The sequence below is a fragment of the Dreissena polymorpha genome, chromosome 3 (genome assembly GCF_020536995.1).
Source record: "Dreissena polymorpha isolate Duluth1 chromosome 3, UMN_Dpol_1.0, whole genome shotgun sequence".
Classification (NCBI taxonomy): Eukaryota; Metazoa; Mollusca; class Bivalvia; order Myida; family Dreissenidae; genus Dreissena; species Dreissena polymorpha.
The window spans coordinates 139255051-139277534 of NC_068357.1; the positions used below are offsets into that span (position 1 = coordinate 139255051).

General features: G+C 35.3%; 1 protein-coding gene across 1 annotated transcript in view; it reads left to right on the top strand.

Annotated features, from left to right (window-relative positions):
- The window catches only part of LOC127872640 (adenylosuccinate synthetase-like), a 71386-nt gene that overhangs the window by 19952 nt on the left and 28950 nt on the right, over window positions 1–22484 (top strand). Inside the window, exons 8-12 of the mRNA XM_052415970.1 lie at window positions 11182–11305; window positions 11777–11931; window positions 13934–14058; window positions 15618–15718; window positions 20554–20703. Coding sequence (XP_052271930.1) covers window positions 11182–11305; window positions 11777–11931; window positions 13934–14058; window positions 15618–15718; window positions 20554–20703 — 655 coding nt within the window. The remainder of the gene's footprint in view (window positions 1–11181; window positions 11306–11776; window positions 11932–13933; window positions 14059–15617; window positions 15719–20553; window positions 20704–22484) is intronic.

Here is a 22484-nt window from a genome sequence, read left to right on the forward strand (position 1 = left end):
TCGTTTTTACACTTGTATAAAAGAATTCTTCAATATTGTCTTTCACTGTAAAAGAACATTAATTAAAGTTAAACGAAAAATGACATAACTTGTAAAAAGTTCATGTGCTTTGTATTTCTTATTGCTTTTTCTTATGATTGAGTCAACACACATTTTACACGTTCGATCGTTCGTGAAAAATATTACAGACCAACAAACATACCTTTGAGAATTTAAGTTATAAAATAACGTTTTGTATTAAACAACTTTTGTATGGATTTGTTTTTTGCAATTATCAATGTTTATTCTTCAGATCACATTTGCTCTGAGGATAATGGGTATATTGAATTTGAATAAAGATTAAATAAAATGTATATACACGTATGCACTGGTGTTGCTACATTCTATGGCTTGCAAAGATGACGTAGGTGTGAGAATGTTTATTTTATAACACCTCATCAATTTATTGACTAAACAACACATCCATGTATGCATGTGTTTGCCGTAATTGTAACCAGTGTCAGTGCGTGTGAAAATCCCGAATGTAATTAATTAAAATCAACTGTTTTTAATCATCGATATGCTCCGCCAAATATCTATACACGATCAGCCCCTGAAATTCGACGCGTCACTTGATATCTAAAAATAGCAACAGCGGTAGTATTGTGAAACTGGTCTATTTTGCAGTATCTATCTCCCTTGTTTAACCTGCTGAGTCATGTTTCCCAATCTATTTTTACTTCTGCCGTAGAATTTGTTAGACCCCAGCGTTTCAAAACACTTAAAGGGTAAATAATTTAAAAAAAATGCATATTTTTCTAGTATAATGACATTTTTGGCTAAGTTGTTATTTTTTGTGTAAATCTGTACTTATTGTTTCGTCACATTTGTTATCAGTTTGTAGCAAATTAATCTATAATGGGAACAATTACTGATAAGCCATCTTTGAGAAATTCCCTGCAGATATTTATGGCAAGCAAAATGCACATTAATTCCTTAAACCACGGTTTAACAGTTAACTATATAGTTAAGATGCTTTGAACCCGGGTTCAAAGTGCCGTTTGCACATTAAATCCTTAAACCCGAGTTCAAGAGTTTGAACCGCAGTTCAAAGTGTGTCTAAAAATAGATACAAATCTGTTATCTGAGACAACCAATTAGCGGAGCTTAAACCACAATTTGCTATATATAGAAGGTAAATGCCGCGATTTCATTGGTCCTCTCTTAACTATAGGGTTAAGAGACTTTAAACTGCGGTTCAAAGTCTTAAACTGCGGTTAAGAGGCGCGGAATGCACATTAATTATTTAACAGTTAATTATATAGTTAAGAAATTTTGAACCCGAGTTCAAAGTGCCGTTTGCACATTAATTCCTTAAACCCGAGTTCAATAGTGTAAACTGCGGTTCAAAGTCTTAAACTGGGGTTAACAAGCGCGGAATGTACATTTATTATCTAACTGTTGAATATATACAGTAATAATACTAGTTGTTAATTCATGTTGTCGTTTTATTACCAAATTTATGAATGTAATCTCAATTTCTTAACCCGGAAGTGGATAGTTCCGATTTATTTACGGAACCACATACATTGATAAATATGAAAAAACACTAGTTTAATGATATAAATCCTTTATTAATCAAAATCATATGTTCAACCTCTCCTATACCACTTTACCATTGTAACGATTTGGAAAACAGACCGGACTAAAACATCCGTATTAATAATAATAATAACAACAAATAAAAGCTTTATTTTCAAAACGTTACACAAAAAGGAAAAATGGAAAAATGACATGACAACATTTTTTTATGACAATTTAACTTTACTAATACAAGAATAATGGTTATGCATTAATTAAAAATAATTTAACAAAGCGGGATGCTAAGAGTTCTTTATCGACGCACTCCCACTCAATGAGGTCTATTAATGTATAAAGTTTCAAACTGATGCTATTAATACTTTTTAACGAGACAAACGACGGACAAGTGATCCCTATAAGAAAACATTGGGTAGAAAACAATATTAATGCACAGTATTCGATACAAAAGCATTTGTTCTTTAACAGAAAATACAAATGTACTATGATTTTAACATAATTATACTATGTACAACAACCTCAAGGTAGACATAATGTAATACAAATTTGTAGTTAATTAAATAAATAAACTATAAAATGAATCATAAACATAATTGTCTCGCGTTCTGAGAAAACTGGACATAATGCTGGTGCGTAAATTGTCATCCCAGATTAGCCTGTTCAGTCCGCACAGGCTAATAAGGGACGACAATTTGCTCTTTTATGGAATGTTTCGTTTTAATGATGTCTCTTCTTAGCGAAAATCCAGATAGGGCGGAAAGTGTCACTTTACGCATAAGCATTAATTCCCATTTTTCTCAGAACACGACACAATTATGCATGTTCAAAACCATTTCTAGCTACATTTTCCCACATTCTCTTTCACTATTGCTTTAACTTATATTTTAATGGGACCGTTTCATCAAAGATCGTACGACAATCTTAATTTATAACTTAAATTAAATAACAAAAAATATACAAGCTGTTGATAAATAGCTCCGCAAGATATAAGCCATCGGTAAGAAAATGATGAAATAAATGATTTTACTTGAAATAAGCAAAAATATGCTTCGGTCTGTTAAAAAAATGTTTCTTTGAAATTCGTATCGTATTCTAAATTTGTCGTACGATGTTTGATGAAACGGGCCCATAAGAATATAAGTTAAAGCAAGAATTTGACAGTATTTGAGTGATCTCAGCTATATCATACTCTTGGACACACTCAAATACTGTTTACAGAAAATACTCTATTTGTAACATAATTATACTATGTACAACAACCTCAAGGTAGACATAAGTGTAATACAAATTTGTAGTCAATGAAATTAACAAACTATAAAATGAATCATTAACATAATTGTGTCGCGTTCTGAGAAAACTGGTCATAATGCTGGTGCGTAAATTGTTATCCCAGATTAGCCTGTGCAGTGTGTAAACTAGGAATAAATCGGCCTTTTTTGTGGAGATAAATAACGAAATACACTTTTGTACAAAGTCTACATCTTAACGTGTCTTTTTCGATCGTAATGACCTACCATTTATTGACCTTTTTGCCATTCAATAAAGCATATATTAAATTAAGAGTACGCTTTATGGAATGGCAAAAAGGTCAATAAATAATAATGCCGGTGTCACGGTCCTGAACAAGGGGTTTCCGCGCGTATATATGAAAAAAAACTGCATATTTTACAAATTGAACTGTCTTTGCATGTATTTGTATATTGAAATCTGTTTACTAGTGATAATGAGTGACAACAATCTAGCATTTACTGATACATGTACCATAAATCTATACTTTTAATTTATTTTACGCAAGTATTTTATATCCCTATTGTGATCAAACGTGATTGCTTGTTTTCATGATATTTCGAACACTGCAGTAACGTACGATCTTTAAACGTAATAGCAGAGGTTACATTTGCCAGTACCCGTTAAATACGTTATTATTATGTTAAAACTGGCTAGTATATATACTATAATACTATGTAGTTCATGCTCATCCATTTCGGACAAATGTCTTTTTGTATGCCCCCGAAAGTGGGCCTATAGTGATTGCACTGTCCGTCTGTCTTTCCGTTACACTTTGCGTTTAGGTTTCGAAAAATGTGAAAAAACGAGCATATGCCATCCTATGGTGGCAAGCATTGTTTAAACATGTTAAAATATTTTATTAATGCAACTGTTTAGTTATTGGCTTTAAACTTTGGCTTAAATGTCTGCTCAATATGCCAAGAGATGACATGAAGGCATCATAAATTGTGTTTAATGACCTGCCACATGTGGTTTAATTTTACTCAGGGACCTACACAAGTATAGGCCCCTGGAAAGGCCTGGATTTAAGAAACTCTGTTTTAGTCTGGACAGTATCCTATCATATCGAGATAATCGGTTTGTGATGAACGAAGTGGCAATTAAACACTGGGTTAAAAAGGCTTAAACAAAGAGTGTCAAAATTCGTGTGAACAATTAAAAAAAAACAATTACATTTATCAAGAGGATTTATTTAATCTGTAACAAGGTAAGTTTTTACAGACATATAAAGGTTCAAATCAGTTAATACTATATGTTGATTGCATAAAATCAATCTTTGTGTTGTTTGTTTTCGTCCTTATTTGTGTTCGTTCATTGAATTGAATTTATTCTGAAAGAATTTCCATTTCTGAATATTTTTTTGTTCTTAAAAATGGTCGCGAAGATGTGCCAAATAGAGATTGTTATGGTAACCGTATCACGATGCGGTTCATCAAATGCAAACATTAGCGAAATGGCCGCTGTCTTGACGGCCAAAACTTGCGCATGTGAAAACCTGACGTCATTATCGGAATCCCCAAAACCTCCTATGATATTAATAAGTAAAAACATCATTTTGAATGAAAAAAATCAAATTATAGCGAATAATCAATTTCTCTGAAAACACAATTTTCACTATCAAATATAACAAGGTATTCAACTCAAAATGACCCGAATATAGGGTGCATCGCTTTGAACAGCTATTACTTCATCAAGTGTGCAGCGATTTCCATGAACTCGGTCTTATTAAACGCAGAAATAAGCGATCCTGCAATGGCTGAATCAGTGTACCATGACATTCGCGCTGTAAACAAATAACATTTGTTGGAAATTTATAACAGCTGGCATGTTTCAATAAGAAAGACATTTGTCTTTCGAGGTTTAATGATTTAATTACTGAATGCATTATGCATACGTTGCAATGAGACTCGAAGTCACTAGGCTTAGCTATCCGTTATACAGTCAAGTTACCATTACCGGATCAGTAGCGTAATAAAGTTGTTCTGATGAAAAGCAATAAATGTTTTGAAACTTCTTTTACACCAGTTTGATTAAATATTACTTTGCTTACTGATTCAGCACATAGTTTTATTTTTAATCGCAGGCAAAATGTATTTGTGATACCTTTTTTTTCGCCGCAGAATTCATGCATTAACGGATCAGTTGTAGCCATAACGGATCACGTGATCGAAACCACTCCGGGGGCATCTAACATGCTATTTGAATTGTCGACACATGAACTGTGTTGTTTACAATGACCAAGTTACATTGCCAGTTATAAATAATATTCATTATTTTTTGTATTGTTTTCTATATGTGACCTTGTATATACACGTTTCGCATGGTGTTCTTGTGTGAATTATCTGTTGAAAAACCTAAATAGATCGAAAAGATGGGCATCTTATAAACCATGTTAATTGTTTTAATCATATCTAATCATCGGTATTGAACATGGAACATAAATAAAACATTACGAGTGAGATCATTTATTGAAAGAATCAACAAGATGTGCATATATTTTAATATATTATATTATCAATACGCATATAATCACGCTTGATCTGTTATTGCCCTAATTCTTCATTTCATTTAAGGTGTTGCAAAATCTTAAACACGAATCAAAACTGAAACGGACTTTTGCAGGGAGAAAGACTACTAAATGGCCTTTAAATTAATGCGTAAACTCTTTACTTTTCAACAGAGTTTTAGAATGTGGCCGCGAATAATGTTAAACCTCTTTTTGGAAACGAGACGGAAGTAAACAAAGTCGTATATACATGTCGCCAAAACATACCAAAATGTTTAACAACGAATAGCTCCATTTACGACTCAATCAATGCATTTAAAAAAAAACGGCCTTGAAGATGCTGTGTGCAAAATATCATCTAAAAATGTCAACTATTTATCGCGATACGCATGGTCTTCAACATCAAAGTGATGCGCTATGGGTAATGATCCGGTAATGGTAACTTGACTGTACAGTCAGTCAACCAGTTTAGAATAACCTGGCAAAAAACGTTAATTCACAAGTCCAGTCTACAATAATTTATTTCGGGATTTAGTGTCAATGTGAGATGATGTAAAAATAAAGGGTAAAATTTATTTTGTATGATAACAGGTTAGGCCAGACGGCATATGCATTTTTTTGTCAAAAATAGCCAATTAAAGTTCACCTTTTCGGAAAATTATTTAAAATCATTCAACTTACAGAATTAGTATTTCAAAACATTATCATGGCATTTGTTTTCAATCAGCATTTTTTGTATTTGAAAATAATAAAGCCTTCTATTTCCATATGCGCATTTCAAAACATAACGCATTCAATCAGTTCTGGTTAACTTTTTGCTGCATTTATCCCCCCCCCCCCCCCTGTAAGCATAATACAAAAGCTTTCTTACTAAAACTTTGTTACTTTATTCCTTTACCTAATGTATACCTTAGACACTTATCATTTTGTTTTTATTTGGGCATTATGGAAAATTAAATACAAATTAATCGGAACTGCTGATTTTCCAGAGCTTATTGACAAACTGTACACTAATCCGAATCGACTGTATTTCGGCTAGGGGTATTTCTATCAGATTTATACCACAAAAGGATCACAAAGAAAATATATTAATATAACCTTATCTGCTGCAATAACCTCACACTTTTGACGAAGTCTGCGTTGTCTGCAAAACCACTTTGAAGTTTTCTTTCTATATCTTGGAATGCTGTTTCAAACGTACGTAATAATTCACTAACTTCATCCGCCGCCATCTTGATAGAAATGCGCCAGGAACAAAACAATATCACATGACGAAATTGGTTAATAATTAATGTGTAGAGACAACCAAACACCTAAAAGTCTTAACCAATTTTTCAAAGTCTTAAACTGCGGTTCAAAGTCTTAAACTGGGGTTAAGACGCGCGGAATGCACATTAATTATTTAACAGTTAACTATAGAGTTAAGAGACTTTGAACTCGGGTTCAAAGTGCCGTTTTCACATTAAATCCTTAAACCAGAGTTCAAGAGTTTGAACCGCAGTTCAAAGTGTGTCTAAAAATAGATACAAATCTCTTATCTACATAATTCAGAGACAACCAATCAGCGGAGCTTAAACCGCAATTAGCTATATATAGAAGGTAAATGCCGCGATTTCATTGGTCCTCTTTTAACTATAGAGTTAAGAGACTTTGAACTGCAGTTCAAACTCTTGAACTCGGGTTAAAGGATTTAATGTGCAAACGGCACTTTGAACCCGGGTTCAAAGTATCTTAACTATATAGTTAACTGTTAAACCGTGGTTTAAGGAATTAATGTGCATTTCGCTTGCCATAGATATTGATCATTGCAATGTGTAACTTTTTACCACTCGGCTTTGTTAGCCAGGTAGTGTCTGATACAGTTAGAAAACCAGCATGAGGTGCCCTGAACAAATTGATAATGACCACAGACTGACAGAATCATGATTCCTAGGTACTTAATTACCCTCTCACTGTGCTCTATGCCAGATTTAATATCAGTGGTCAGTAATACAAGCTAGTTGAAGTGTTTGATATATTTTATTTTACAGAAGGAGTATTAAATGCATGTTTTTAACAATTAACAAAAAATATGTAATTTAAATGGGAACTTCATATCAAAACGAGATTCCATAATAATTCCCTTTATATAATCATATTTAAGATATGTTAACACATATCAAACGGATACTCTATGAAAACAAGAAAGAAATAATTTCAATTATAAGTTTCTGGATATAGAAATCAGAATGAGAATAACATTCAAAGTCAAGATTTACCTTTCTTATTTGCAGAGTTCATTTATCAAGATTTAATCATTTTTAGGCTTTTTGCATAAAAACGATGTCAGAAAATTGAAAATAAAATGGTAATGAATGATACACATTACACAATATTAATGAAATGAAATATAAAATCGATACATTTTCATATTTCTAAATTGTTTAGTGTAAAACAGCGTACTGTTGAATAATATGTTTATAAATTATATTAAAGTAAACGGCAATACCTTTAGGTAATTGAATTACTACTAATCAGCGGTGTCATCCTGACCGGAAATAAGCGTTTGTCGAATAAATATTTCAGCATTACATAAGTGCTCACAAAGTAACATAACCTGTAACCATCCGGCAATACCACACCTGCATACGACAGTTGAGTTCGAAAATGGTTTGGATAATTTCGATTTCAGACACTCCGATACCGATTTTTTCGATTCGATTCATCTTCAAACCTAGTTTTATCATATATTCACTCTTCTGCCTCAAAATAAACATTTCTGTTCAAAAGTGTCGCATACCTAGATATCTTGGGCATTTGTCAAATTGTGTATTTGTTTGATATATTTTGGTTGGTTCAACAGTGTTTTAAAAACTGTTGAAAATGTGTAAAATTAACATTTGTAAGGAATATTTTGCAAGAAACTGCCAAATGTCTTTCAAACTATGTCAATATTTCTATAAAACACATAAGAAAGAATAGCAAGTAAGGACTCAATTTTAATATAAAAAATCTTCTGACTTGAAGATTGTGTTGAATACACAACAATATAAAATTAAATAAAAAATCATAAGAACATCTGGAATCAGTGGAGTGATAGTACTCTCACTATTATACTTATATCCAAATCCGCTACAAGCATGTCTACCATTTAGCCGTGACAGCAACACCTGTTACCTGTAGGACAAAGCTCATTCTCTAATAAACGTAACAAATTCCCAACAGAAACAGAACTACTTTTCTGGCTGGCGACTTGAGTAGTTGCACTTGTGTTACCTCTTAGTCTTGCTAAATCAACGTTATGTTTGCATCCGTGAAGCACAGTTTACACTTTGCTTTATCAGGAGGGCTACCATCCCGAAACCCAAAATACTACCACACTTTTGATTTTAGCTTCTTAGGTGCATCTGATATTTTCAATTTGTCGGCCTCAACTTGTTTAGCCATTTTGACGCTTTGTCCGAAAGTAGACCGTAACGCGCTTATTGATTGGATGACTAAAGTAATAAGCATCCAATCGCGCGCGTCGTAATTACAGGTAAAGATAAAACCTACAACTTCCTGTATTAAATAGTCAGAATACAGCGAGTTTTACGTATCTATGTAGATATATGTGTATATGTTAAAGAATCGAATCGAATTTAGTCGGTTTGGTATCGTAATCGAATCGACGCATTTCGAACCGATTTTCGATGCATCGAATCGTTGCAACTCTAGTGAATATAATAATTTTACAGCCTATTTTAAAGTCAAATGCATGCAATAACACTCCACCATATTCCTACGTATGACTTCATCGATATACATTGCTGCAACGATTTTGACAGTGCAGGAATTTCAAATATGTTGGATTATTCTCACAACAAACAACATATAATGGACTAAACACAAGGTAAATACAAATATATCAATATATTAGATCTTGGAGAACATTATCTTGCTTAATGCAGTGCACTGTATTGACAAAATGCGAACAACAAAAATAATGTGCACCGATATTCGGATCAGGATTGAATTCGGATGATATTTACATGTAATATGTGAAATGTACATTACAATATGTAGAAAAGTGAAAACATGTGAACAGTCTAGAAGACACATTATCTTCATGAAATTTTGACATATCTTGGAAGAGTTCAAAAATGGTTCAGATCTGTTAAAAAAACATGGCCGCCAGGGGGCCATTTGTTGTTCATTCTTCATGAAACTTGATTAGAACATTATTGTGTTTCATTGATATCTTGGGCTGCAAAGAACAGGTCATTTCTTTTATCTCAGGTGAGCGACTTTGGGACTTTCAGGCCCTCTTGTTTCTGTAATCTTATTATTGTGACTATAGGCTTGTTCAACAAAATTGTAAATAGGAAACAACAATGTCTAGATGTGTCCTAAGTGGTAACATTGTAGAATTTTGGTTCTCTACTAAGTTTCTGCAAATCATGACTTTGCTGAAATGGGATGTAGCCTCTTTAAGGCAAATACAACTAGAGAACCTGACCACTCTTATAATGTTCTTTATACCAGGCTGGTTAGTTTAGTTGCTAGAACACTGGACTATACAAACACAGATTGGGGGTTTGTTTCCAGACTAGGTCACATATTTTGTGTTGTGATCTATCATAAAATAATTTTTAACCGTAATTACTCTATGTTTTCAGACACTTAAAAATAATTTAAAAAATTGTGTCCGAAACTTTAGATACAAAAAATATTCAAAAATTACAGGTGTCCCAAAATTTAGACACAAAAATTAAGGTGTTTGAAAATTATAATTATTTTGAAATAAATGCAATAAATGGATGAACAATAATTTTCTTGTGATTAACTCTTCATCTTTTTCTGCTTAGAAACTTCACAGCTTTGCTAACTTGCCTAAAATGATAAAGAATGAAAAAGTAAAAACAGAAAAAATTCTGCTTCCTTAATAGGACGACACTGTTTCAAATGATGTTGAGTCCATGATTTTCTAACAGTGTACATAGCTATTTACCCAATTACGCAAATATAATGGTCCATTGCCTCCAGGCATGCACCTGCCAGGTTTTATTACCTTAATCCAGTTGTAAAAATCCATGATCTAAATGTCACGAGATAAGCGAAAACAGGGCTGAAGTCTGTAGAATAGCACGGTAAAATAAAAAAATAGTGTTATTAATTATGGACCAAAAACCCATATGTCCAAAAATTAAAGAGTCAAGAAAACTATTTTTGCTAAAAAAAGGTGTCAGAAAACTTGAGTGTCAGAAAACTGAGTAATTGCGGTAGCTATTGTTCCGGTACCTCTGATTTAAGACAGGCAGTTTCTGCTGTGAAACAGCTGTGATTTTGACAGAAATAATGTTTGAAAGGGCAAACAAATGCTTACAAAAACATGCTTTGCATCATAACTGATTCCAGTACTGATTCAGAATTTTGTCCCACAAATAAGACTTTGTAATAAACACTTATTCAGTATTAGGAACCAACTGATGGTAACATTTTTATGCCCTCTTTCGAAGAAAAGGGGATATATAGTTTTCGCACTGTCTGTCTGTAAGTCTGTCACACTTTTCGTGTCTGCTCTCTATTTCAAATACTTGTCATCCGATCTTTACCAAACTTGGTCAGAAGTTGTATCTAGACAATATCTAGGTCAAGTTCGAATATGGGTCATGCCGGGTTAAAAACTAGGTCACGGGGTCACTTAGTGCATTTCAAGGATTTAGCATGGTCAAATGCTCATAACTTCTATCAAAGGGTTTATAGAGGGCATTTGTCATCCTATGGTGACAGCTCTTGTTAGAATTCTTCATGTGTTTAATTTAAACATGTAATACATGTCACTATAGGACTTGGCCGAGCAGATCCGTCCACTGGTTGTTGACACCATTCCTTATCTGAACAAGGCCATTACCTCTGGGAAAACCGTGCTGGTGGAGGGAGCCCAGTCTAATGTGCTGGATATTGACTTTGGTAAGTGATTGCACTATCAATGTTCTGGTGTGCTAGATAGTTAATATGTGTACTTCTTTTTGGCATTGTCTTTGAAAGTTAAAACAATAAATTTGCTTCAGATAACTAATAGTTTTATTCTCAGTTTTGTATCAAGGAGGGATTTAACAATACAATCTTATATAATATTTGTATAATAAAAAGTTAACAGTAATGAATTGCAATAAAAATGTATGGAATTCCACTTTTCATCTCCTCATATTAAATGACTTAACAATAATCAAGTGCAAAGATCCTACATTTCATCCTTGTAAGAATTAGAAAATATGGCATTTGTTATAACCCCTGTCATGAAGTAAGCTTGAACTCCCATGGACATCTCTCGGTAGATACATACTTGACTTAAGGCATTCGCCTACACTTTTCAACATTTGAACTTTCAGTCATATTTGCTTATGATATGAAATTGAGCTTGTGCGATTTTTTTCACAGGCTTGTATCCGTACGTGACCTCGTCCAACTGCAGTATAGGAGGCGTGTGTACAGGACTGGGGATCCCCCCACACGTGATCGGGGATGTGTTTGGAGTGGTCAAGGCCTACACCACCCGAGTGGGGTCCGGGGGCTTCCCTACAGAACTCTTCTGTGTCAGTGTCGTATAGAGAATATTTGTTTATTTTGGTGTTTGTTCAAATTTGACTTGGCTCAAATTTGAGTGGCTTAGCAGTAGATGAAAATATACATTTTCTATAACCACTATTGAAATAATGTTTTGATCACTTGCTGTCAACACATGTTCTTTTAATCCCCCGCCAAAGGGGAAGGGATATAGAATTGGCGTTGTTTATTACACTGCAACGCCGATATATCGCGGTTGGTGGGGTCCAAAGATTGCGAGCGCGATATATCCGGCGCGCGATATATCTCGAGAAATGTCTAACTTAATTGTATTGTGGTTAATCTCAAATTTCCCCAATGTTTTCATTTTATATACGGCGCTGCTAAATATTTGTATAGTAATAATTGCAAACCAATTCTACAATAAACATTTTCATAACTACATACATATCTGTATTTATCATTAAAACCTAAATGTAAATAATTTTTTATTTTCATGTACGATCGCTCGCGAATCAGCTAAAAATAAGAATTCTTGCCGTAAAAAACGTATAAAATATAATTGTGCATAGATTCGAATTTACCCTTATAAATAGTCCTAATGAAGGAACTGAAACAGCATTAATGGTTTTGATACAGCATGTTTGAATTATATTTTATTAATGGGAAATTCAATGCCACATAATTCGCGATAAACCGCGGTACTTTAGTTGAAATTTACAACGACACTTTTAATGGAAATTAAATTATCTCAATGTTGTACCCACTACGAAATTTTTATTTACAAAATAAATACACACACGCCAATTTTCGCGCGCTTTTTATCAGTACAAAGAAATTCATGACCTGTAACAAAATATAACGATTTATATACCAGTAAACTGCCATTATTACCTTTGCAATGACACTAATTGGTTATTTCTTAAGTGTTAAAAACAACTCCAGCCGTGTGTCTACAACACTGTCACTAAACAATTGTTTTTCACGATTCACTGCGTGCCAAGTAAGCCGCGAAATATAGGGTGTTAATACTAGCTAGAACCGGTATTTTGCTTCAGTTAGCAAATTCTCAGATTTAAACATGTCATTTAGTGATCATGCTTGTCGGATTTTTGGGAGCCATAGCCAAAGCGTGATATATTGGACAGCGCGATATACCGGTCCGCGATATGTTGGCGTTGCAGTGTAGTCTGTCTCTCTGTCACAAACTTTCCCCCCCCTGCCCCCCCCCCATTCATGCATTTTTTTTGCATTTTTGGAAGATAATGTAATTAATGACCACGCCCCCACACTATACACCCCTCTCCACTCCACCCCTTCATCCTTTGTGATTGAAATTGAGATAGGTCTCTACACCTTTAAAAAGAAAAATAGATGAGCGGTCTGCACCCGCAAGGCGGTGCTCTTGTTAAATAATATTTATTGCCCTTTGTTGATTTTGTATTATTTAACTTTTCATGTCTATATCTCAGAGACTATACAAGATTCCAACTGGAAACATTATGGGTACACATTATGGGTATACCTATACACATGTCAATGAGGAGAATTGCAATGCATAAAAACAATAACCCTTGTACTTAGTTCAGCTACTGTCAATTAACCCAATTTATTTAGTGGGGATATAAATTGAATGCATGTGCTTGTTATTTTATTCTTTAGTCTAATAAATAAACAAAATATGGGAAACAAGCTGAAATCAATGTTATAATTGAGTATGGTGGGACAAAAGGTCGAATGTAATCAAAGATTTTCTTTACCTTTCTGTAAAACCTTTTCCCCAAAATGCCAAAATCAATGTAATTTTCAACCCGAAAGAGATCAAAGTGGCCCATCTGGAAAAAGTCCTGGGAAAAACATTTTGTGCGAACATCTACAATCTGGTCATATTGTGTTTTGAGTGTTAAATAATGCATGTACACATCTTTCTGTTGGCTTCTTTAGGTCTTGTGACTCTGTTAAATAATGCACCTTTTCTGGTGCTGTATCATGGTCATGGATTCTTTCATGATATTCTTTCGCGTATTTCAGGAGAAGGGAGAGCTGCTAAGTAGCCGAGGCCACGAGTTTGGTGTAACAACTGGTCGCAAAAGGCGCGTAGGCTGGCTGGATATGGTCATGCTGCGATACTCGGCCATGATTAATGGATTCACTGCGTATGTAATTGTTACAAAGTCATGCTTTTACCCCCAACAAATCCAGACAAACATCATTTTGCAAACAACTTGTCAGCTGGCTGGGCCTGGTCTTGCATTATTATTCCGCAATGATAGACTGTGTGTGTAGTAAAAAATATATATATAAAGCAATGTTTGAAATATTCACTCAAACGCAAACACTTTGATTGTAATGACTGCAAGGTTTGTTTAAAATGATCAACCTTATAAAAAACTCTGGGTTGTTTGCAAAACATTTTGAATGTTTGAACAGCACAATACTTTCTATTTGTTTTTAGCTTTTCACTTGGTTCTACTACATGAATTTGAAATCTTTATTTTTGTTTTTTAAGCTCACCTGTTGAATGCACAGGGTGAGCTTTTTGGACCGCCTTTTGTCTGATATGGTCTGTTGTGCAGACACATTTATTCAAATCATGTCTACTCTAAAACTGGTTAGCATTTTTTAACAAAATATTTCAGAAAAATCCTTGGGTTAGCCCCTGGGGTCAAAATTGGCCCGTCATCAGGCGTCACATGTTTTATGTTGAGGAAAAACTCTGAAACAACAAGAGGCAAGAGTTGTAAAATGCCCTGGCATCAACAATTGCCCTGCCTGAAGGTGGTGTTTAAATGATATATTTAATTATTCATGCATAGCCTAATTAAAAAACAATACGTCTGAAACCATAAAGCACAGAGCTTTTAAAATTGGTATGTGACATCAGATTGTGGTCCTTTACACATTTTTATCTATCGTTCCCCTAGGTCAAAAACAAGCCATTTGGGATTTTTTATGCTCCCAGATCGAATGATCGGGAGTATATTGTTTTTGGCCTGTCAGTCTTTCTTTCTGTCTGTCATTCCTTCATTCTGTCATTCTGTCCCAAAACTTTAACCTTACAGTAAAGTTTTACAATAATCTTTGAAATATTGAACATAGCAACTTGATAATTGGCATGCATGTGTATCTCATGGAGCTACACATTTTGAGTGGTGAAAGGTCAAGATCATCCTTCAAGGTCAAAGGTCAACAACAAAAAAAGTGGCGCATTAGGGGGCATTGTGTTTCTGACAAACACATCTCTTGTTTATTTCTGCGCTGGTTATTGTTTTGAGATTTTATTTTGGTTGATGTAACTAAGGCATATCCCATTTATCTAAAAAGAAATTGTATGAAATATAATTTTCTCCACGGGAACAATACAAATTTTCTGTGTGTATTTAAAAAAAATGAAATTGGTTTTAGCAGTGATCATATGGGTTGAAACTTGAAGCTTAATATGGTAACAATATGATGTTCAATGTATCTGAAAACTAAACTGAAATCGGTACACTGTAATTAAACAGTTTACCAAAAATAACCAACTGGCAAAACCTCATTTCCTAGAGCGATCTAGGGCTGTCTTGGCCCCCTTGTTTATAAAAGCGTTTTAAGGTTCCCAGGCCTAAATACGTTGTTACTCTTTAAACTTGAACAGCTGGAATTTTAATTGCTTTCCTTCAGAAGGGATACGTCATTTTAAAAATCTAAAAGTACACTCTATTTACCATTGCAGTGTAGCGATCACCAAGTTGGACATCCTGGATGTGTTTGAGGAGATCAAGATTGGTGTGGCCTACAGTATCGAGGGGGAGAAGGTCACAGACAGCTTCCCAGGTAGGGTTACTGTGAATCCTAGTTGGGCTTGCAGAGCTGTTTGTCACAAACTTCTTAACCCTTTATTACTCAGAAAGGCATTTCAGCCCATTTGCAATGCCTTAAAAAACTTAATTAAATGAAAGATTTTTATGCCCCCGGTAGGGTGGCATATAGCAGTTGAACTGTCAGTCAGTCAGTCAGTCTGTCCGTCCGTCCGAAAAAAACTTATTATATATTGGCCATAACTTTTTCACTATTGAAGATAGCAACTTGATATTTGGCATGCATGTGTATCTCATGGAGCTGAACATTTTGAGTGGTGAAAGGTGAAGGTCAAGGTCATCCTTCAAGGTCAAATGTCAAATATATGGCGTCTGTCCGTCCAAAAACTTTAACATTGGCCATAACTTTTTCAATATTTAAGATAGCAACTTGATATTTGGCATGCATGTGCATCTCACGGAGCTGCACATTTGAGTGGTGTAAGGCCAAGGTCATCCTTCATGGTCAAATGTCTAATATATGGCGTCTGTCCATCCGTCCGAAAAAAACTTTATCATTTGCCATAACTTTTTCTCTATTGAAGATAGCAACTTGATATTTGGCATGCATATGTATCTCATGGAGCTGAACATTTTGAGTGGTGAAAGGTGAAGGTCATCCTTGAAGGTCAAATGTCAAATATATGGCGTCTCTCCGTCCGAAAACTTTAACATTGGCCATAACTTTTTTAGTATTGAAGATAGCAATTTGATATTTGGCATGCATGTGTATCTCATGCAGCTGCACATTTTGAGTGGTGGAAGTTCAAGGTCAAGGTCATCCTCAAGGTCAAAGGTCAATAAAAAAATCAAAGCGGCATTCTCATGAAGCTGCACATTTTGAGTGGTTCAAGGTAATCCTTCAAGGTCAGAGGTCATAATATTTTTTGTTAAATCAAAGGGGCGCAATAGGGGGCATTGTGTTTCTGACGATCACATCTGTTGTTCTTTATCGTTTACAGTTTAAAAGGGTTCATTTCCAATCCTAATGTAATAATGAGCAGCAAACAGCATAAAACCTGAACAGACTGAAAGTTATTTCCAGGCTGTTTTTTCTTATGCCAGCTAAATATATACTTTGTTTCTGAGGGATTTAGTGCAATGGTTTCATTAAGGTTTAAAGTAGATGGTTATTTTTAAAAGCAGGACTTGAATTAAAGTATATTTTTATGCCCCCCCTTCGAAGAAGAGGGGGTATATTGCTTCGCTCATGTCGGTCGGTCTGTCGGTCGGTCCACCAGATGGTTGTAAGACGATAACTCAAGAACGCTTGGGCCTAGGATCATGAAACTTCATAGGTACATTGATCATGACTCGCAGATGACCCCTATTGATTTTGAGGTCACAAGGTCAAAGGTCAAGGTCACGATGACCCGAGATAGTAAAATGGTTTTTGAATGATAACTCAATGAAACTTCATGGGTAGATTGATCATGACTCGCAGATGACCCCTATTGATTTTGAGGTCACTAGGTCAAAGGTCAAGGTGACCCGAAAAAGTAAAATGGTTTCCGGATGATAACTCAAGAATGCATATGCCTAGGATCATGAAACTTCACAGGTAGATTGATCATGACTCGCAGATGACTCCTATTGATTTTGAGGTCACAAGGTCAAAGGTCAAGGTCACGTTGACCCGAAATAGTAAAATGGTTTCCGGATGATAACTCAAGAATGCATACGCCTAGGATCATGAAACTTCATGGGTAGATTGATCATGACTCGCAGATGACCCCTTTTGATTTTCAGGTCACTAGGTCAAAGGTCAAGGTCACAGTGACAAAAAACGTATTCACACAATGGCTGCCACTACAACGGACAGCCCATATGGGGGGCATGCATGTTTTACAAACAGCCCTTGTTTGCTTAAGCTTTGATTTACCCTGTAACTGCTTCCTGCATTCTATCGAAATCCCAGCCTTAAGTGATACCTTAAAGGGACCTTTTAACATTTTGGTAAATATACAATATTGAAAAAAAAAAAATTGGTAGACATTTGCAAATTTTCGTTGTAATTATGATCTTTGTGAGGAAGCAGTAATACTGACAATTTACCATGCTCTAAAATATCCATTATATGCATCTTTTGAAGATTTAAAAACCTAAAAAAAACGTTTGAATAATTTGGAGAGTTCTGTTGTCGTTATATTTTGTGACACTATGAGGATTGCATGTATAAAGTATAAAATACATCAGTCATTATATGAGCCCGGATGGCTGAGTGGTCTAAGCTTTAGACTTTTACTTCAGAGGTCAGTGGTTTGAGCCCAGTTGAGGGCTACTTTTTTCTTTCTTTAATTTTATTTTTATTATTTTTTTACTGGAGCTTATTCATCAATATAAAGCAGTTAATGACAAACTTCAATACATGCCAAAAATGCCCAAAATCTGTGAAAAGGTCCCATTAACTTGTTTGAAAAATTCATTGAAAACTCCCAGGTTTTCTGTTTACATAAGGATTAAGATTTGGTGATTTAAGCAATATTTACATTGTATTACTAATTATGCCCCCCTTCGAAGAAGAGGGGGTATATTGTTTTGCACATGTTGGTCCGTCCGTCCACCAGATGGTTTCCGGATTATAACTCAAGAACGCTTAGGCCTAGGATCATGAAACTTCATAGGTACATTGATCATGACTGGCAGATGACCCCTATCGATTTTCACGTCACTAGGTCAAAAGTCAAGGTCACAGTGACTCGAAATAGTAAAATGGTTTCCAGATGCTAACTCAAGAATGCTTACGCCCAGGATCATGAAACTTGATAGGTACATTGATCATGACTGGAAAATGACCCCTATTGATTTTCAGGTCACTAGGTCAAAGGTCAAGGTCATGGTGACTCAAAACAGTAAAATGGTGTGGATGATAACTCAAGAATGCTTACGCCTAGGATCATGAAACTTCATAGGAACATTGATCATGACTGGCAGATGACCCCTATTGATTTTCAGGTCACTAGGTCAAAGGTCAAGGTCACAGTGACTTGACAGGTAAAATGGTTTCCTGATGATAACTCAAGAATTATTAGGCCTATAATCATGAAACTTCATAGGTACATTGATCATGACTGGCAGATGACCCCTATTGATTTTCAGGTGACTAGGTTTAATGTCGAGGTCACAGTGACAAAAAAAACGTATTTACACAAAGGCTGCGACTACAACTGACAGCCCATATGGGGGCATGCATGTTTAACAAACAGCCCTTGTTTAAATCCAGTTAATTAGGTAAACAAACATGAAACGGCTATTGTCCATTTGAAGTTGTTGTTTATTTTAGACTGTGCTTAGGAAGATGTCATATCATTTACACAAGATTTTGCTCAATAACCATCTGTTAAGAAAAAGCAACACAACTTTGCATTATTGTAAAGTATACCTAATTTAAAGGCAAACTGGTGTGGTATTTACCTATGAAAATATTAGTTTAAAGATTAAGCATGAGATTGTGATTGTCAACTTGCTCAAATTAAATCGTGGGGACAGTGGTCTAGTGGTAAGATGCTGGGCTGGGGATCGAAAGGTCCCTGGTTCGAATCCCGCCCAGACACCGGATTTTTCTGAGCAAAAAATTAATCCCACGCTTGCTCCTCTCCACCCAGGTGTATAAATGGGTACCTGTGAGGGAAATAAGCCAATGTGCCGTGGCTGCCTGGTGCGCCATATGTTAACGGACGACTTAAATCCCAGTGATCAGGGGGTTGATTGTGAAGTCGGCTGAAGATGTATATCGAAGCAGACTATAAACCGCACCTTTAACCTTTAAATTAGCGTGATTATTACTAGCCTGACTGCAAATATATGCATCATGGCTTTTTAATGCCTCAATGGCATTTATGCATTAAAGACATTCAGCATTTACATAGGTACATCTGTGCATCACAAACGCCGTGTTTTAAACTCCTTAACCATTGGGTGGATCTTACTCAAGCATTTACAGTTGAATGACCTTAGTGAGTTTATGTTTGTAAAGAAAGAAATTTGGCTGAGACTATATTTAGCAGAATTATTGCCCTGTGTTTATCCACTATTGAATATACGGTCCTCAAAAGCTTGTGTTTTTAACTATTCAAAGTGCTTGCTCACACTTTCAAGGTGGAATGACCTTAATAAGAAGATGATTGTACAGAGAGGAATGTTGGCTGCAAAAACATCAGCACAATTGTAACACTTAGGCAGTAGTATTAGGCTGTTTTTCCACTTTAGAGTCAATCTTGCTCAAACATTTGAATGTTAGTAATGTACAGATGATTGTATAGAAAGGCATGGCGACTGCTCACCAGTTTGGGGCTTAATTATGTCCACTGTAGAATAATAGATTTTTCTTAAACAGTAGTTGTGTGTACATCAGTGTCCCTAACACATTTTTAGTCACAAATCTTAAATACAGCTATTTGGCTAGAGGTTACACAAACACTGCTATAAAAGGATTGGGACCCATGAAGACAAGTAATTATGGTATATATGGCCATTAAAACATGGATTATAACAGCATTTAAGATGTAGGATTTAACAGCAAGAAACATTTCTTTTGGTGAACAGGTTTTATACTTGGAGACCTTTAAAAAAATTGTTGCGTAGGTGTCCTTTTTTGCGCTTTTACATCAACATTTTGTATTTTTTGTATCAAATAAAGAGAGTCAAGTGTTCATTTTAAAGTATGTTAGTAAATTTGTACAGATAAAATCTAGTCGAGGAGAATAATGAAATGAAAAATCATGCATCCCATGGGAGGCAAGTTAAATTAAAAGGGGTTCTGACTTAAAATGTCCGGTTAATCTGTGAAGTGAATGCTATTTTACTTGACAGCGACTGACGAGGTCCTGAAGAAGGTAGAGGTGGAGTACCTGACACTTCCTGGCTGGAAGACAAACACGGAGGACGTGCGCAAGTTTGCCGACCTGCCAGGGGAGGCTCAGGCCTATGTGCGCAAGATTGAGGAGCTCATGGGAGTACCGGGTAAGTTTTGAAATGTTTAGTGTCCTGTGTGGTGTGTTCAGGAAACCCTGAAAAATCGGCTAGGTGTGTGTCTTCAAGTGTCACCTGGATCAGCCGGTGTAGTTTGCCACTGAACTTACATGATCTTCTGAGAGTACTTTGTAAATTTATGATTAGTACTAATTTTCTATCCCAAACTGTCACTGCAAAGGGAAGTTCATGCGAGCTTGACATTAATATTATATGAACAATAGGGCCATGACAACTCTTTAATGCTCAGCATAGTTCATGGACACCAATTATTGAAGTCTTGTAAATTTAGTTGTTCATGGCCTTCATATTGCCAAGATAAACATTCTGGCTACATTTAAACAAGATTTGGGCCATAAATGTGGCTTAAAGTGTGGTAACAAGGTTTAAGATCTGAGCTTGATGACTAGTTTCTAGATGCACATGATAGTGTTTTTTCCCCAGGCCCTTTTTGCGTTGTGCTGTGCTACGCCGCCTTTCTTAAGCAACCCATTTTCAAAGCACGCGCCCTTATTGATAACATCTTAATTGCACCTTGACAAAATTTCTAAGCTGACTAGTATGTGAGTATTGCCCCAAGGCAGTGAAGATTCGTGCGGTTGTGAATAAGTCATAACCCTGTGTCAATATCAATCGATTTTTTTCAGTGGCTTTGCTATACTAAGCACACTAATCAGTCTGTAATGTTTACTCTTCCACGATAACATCGTGGACAGTTACTTCAGAGACTTCTGATGAAAACCTAGATGTTATCCTCGTGGACATTGTGCATTTCATGCATAATTCAGTAATGTCATTTATTTTTACTTGTAATTAAATTTAAAAAATACAAACGAGTCGTATCTTTATTGTTATTGTCTTTAAGATAATTAATTTTTGAAACAATTACTGTAATGTATACTAATCAAACAAAATGTGAATCACATATTAAACGGACATATACGCTTCTACGTTACTATGTGCACTGTCGCTTACAATTTTAACAAGATGGCGGACTGTACAAAAACTTGTGACTCTCGGCAAAATGACTACAAAAATGGCAATTGAGAAACAATGGAGATCATACATTAGAAGGATTAATGAAATGCCTGTGATAATGAACAATGCAAAATGTTTTAAATACCAACAACATATTTATAATTAGTAATCTGCTCAGTGGATGTATGTCACGGAACGAGTGTTTGACAATTGTAGCGTTCAGTTTACTTGAAAAAGTTAAAACATCTGACAAGATTATCGTAAGAAAATGGGATAAGACAAATATGGTTTCATTTATATGTTAATTTATCTGTATATAATCAGATTCATATGCAGTGTTTTTATGCTCCCCAAAAATTTTCGGGGGAGCATATAGTTGCCAGTTTGAAGTTCCTTCCGTACTTCCTTCCTTCCGTCACACTTTTGTTACAGTTTCTCATAGCACCTTCAATACTTTACCGATCTCTTTCATATTTGGCATGTAGGTACCTTGCATGGACCTCTACCTTTTGACGAGGTTTCAGGTCACTGGGGTCAAGGTCACAGAGGCTAATAATAGATTTTTTTAGGTGGATATTAACACATAGATTGACAAAGTGCATCATCAGGGAGCATCCATCAGTTTCACTGATATTCTTGTTTTCCACCATTTTGGGATGAGGCCAGGTCCCTTTGGATTGTGAAAATTCATGGTGTTTTGCCTTAAAATAGGGAAATTAGTGTTGTTATTGTTTTGCTAACAAAAGCTTCAAAATTGATGATACAAGTGTGTCCCAGTATTATATTTACTAAGG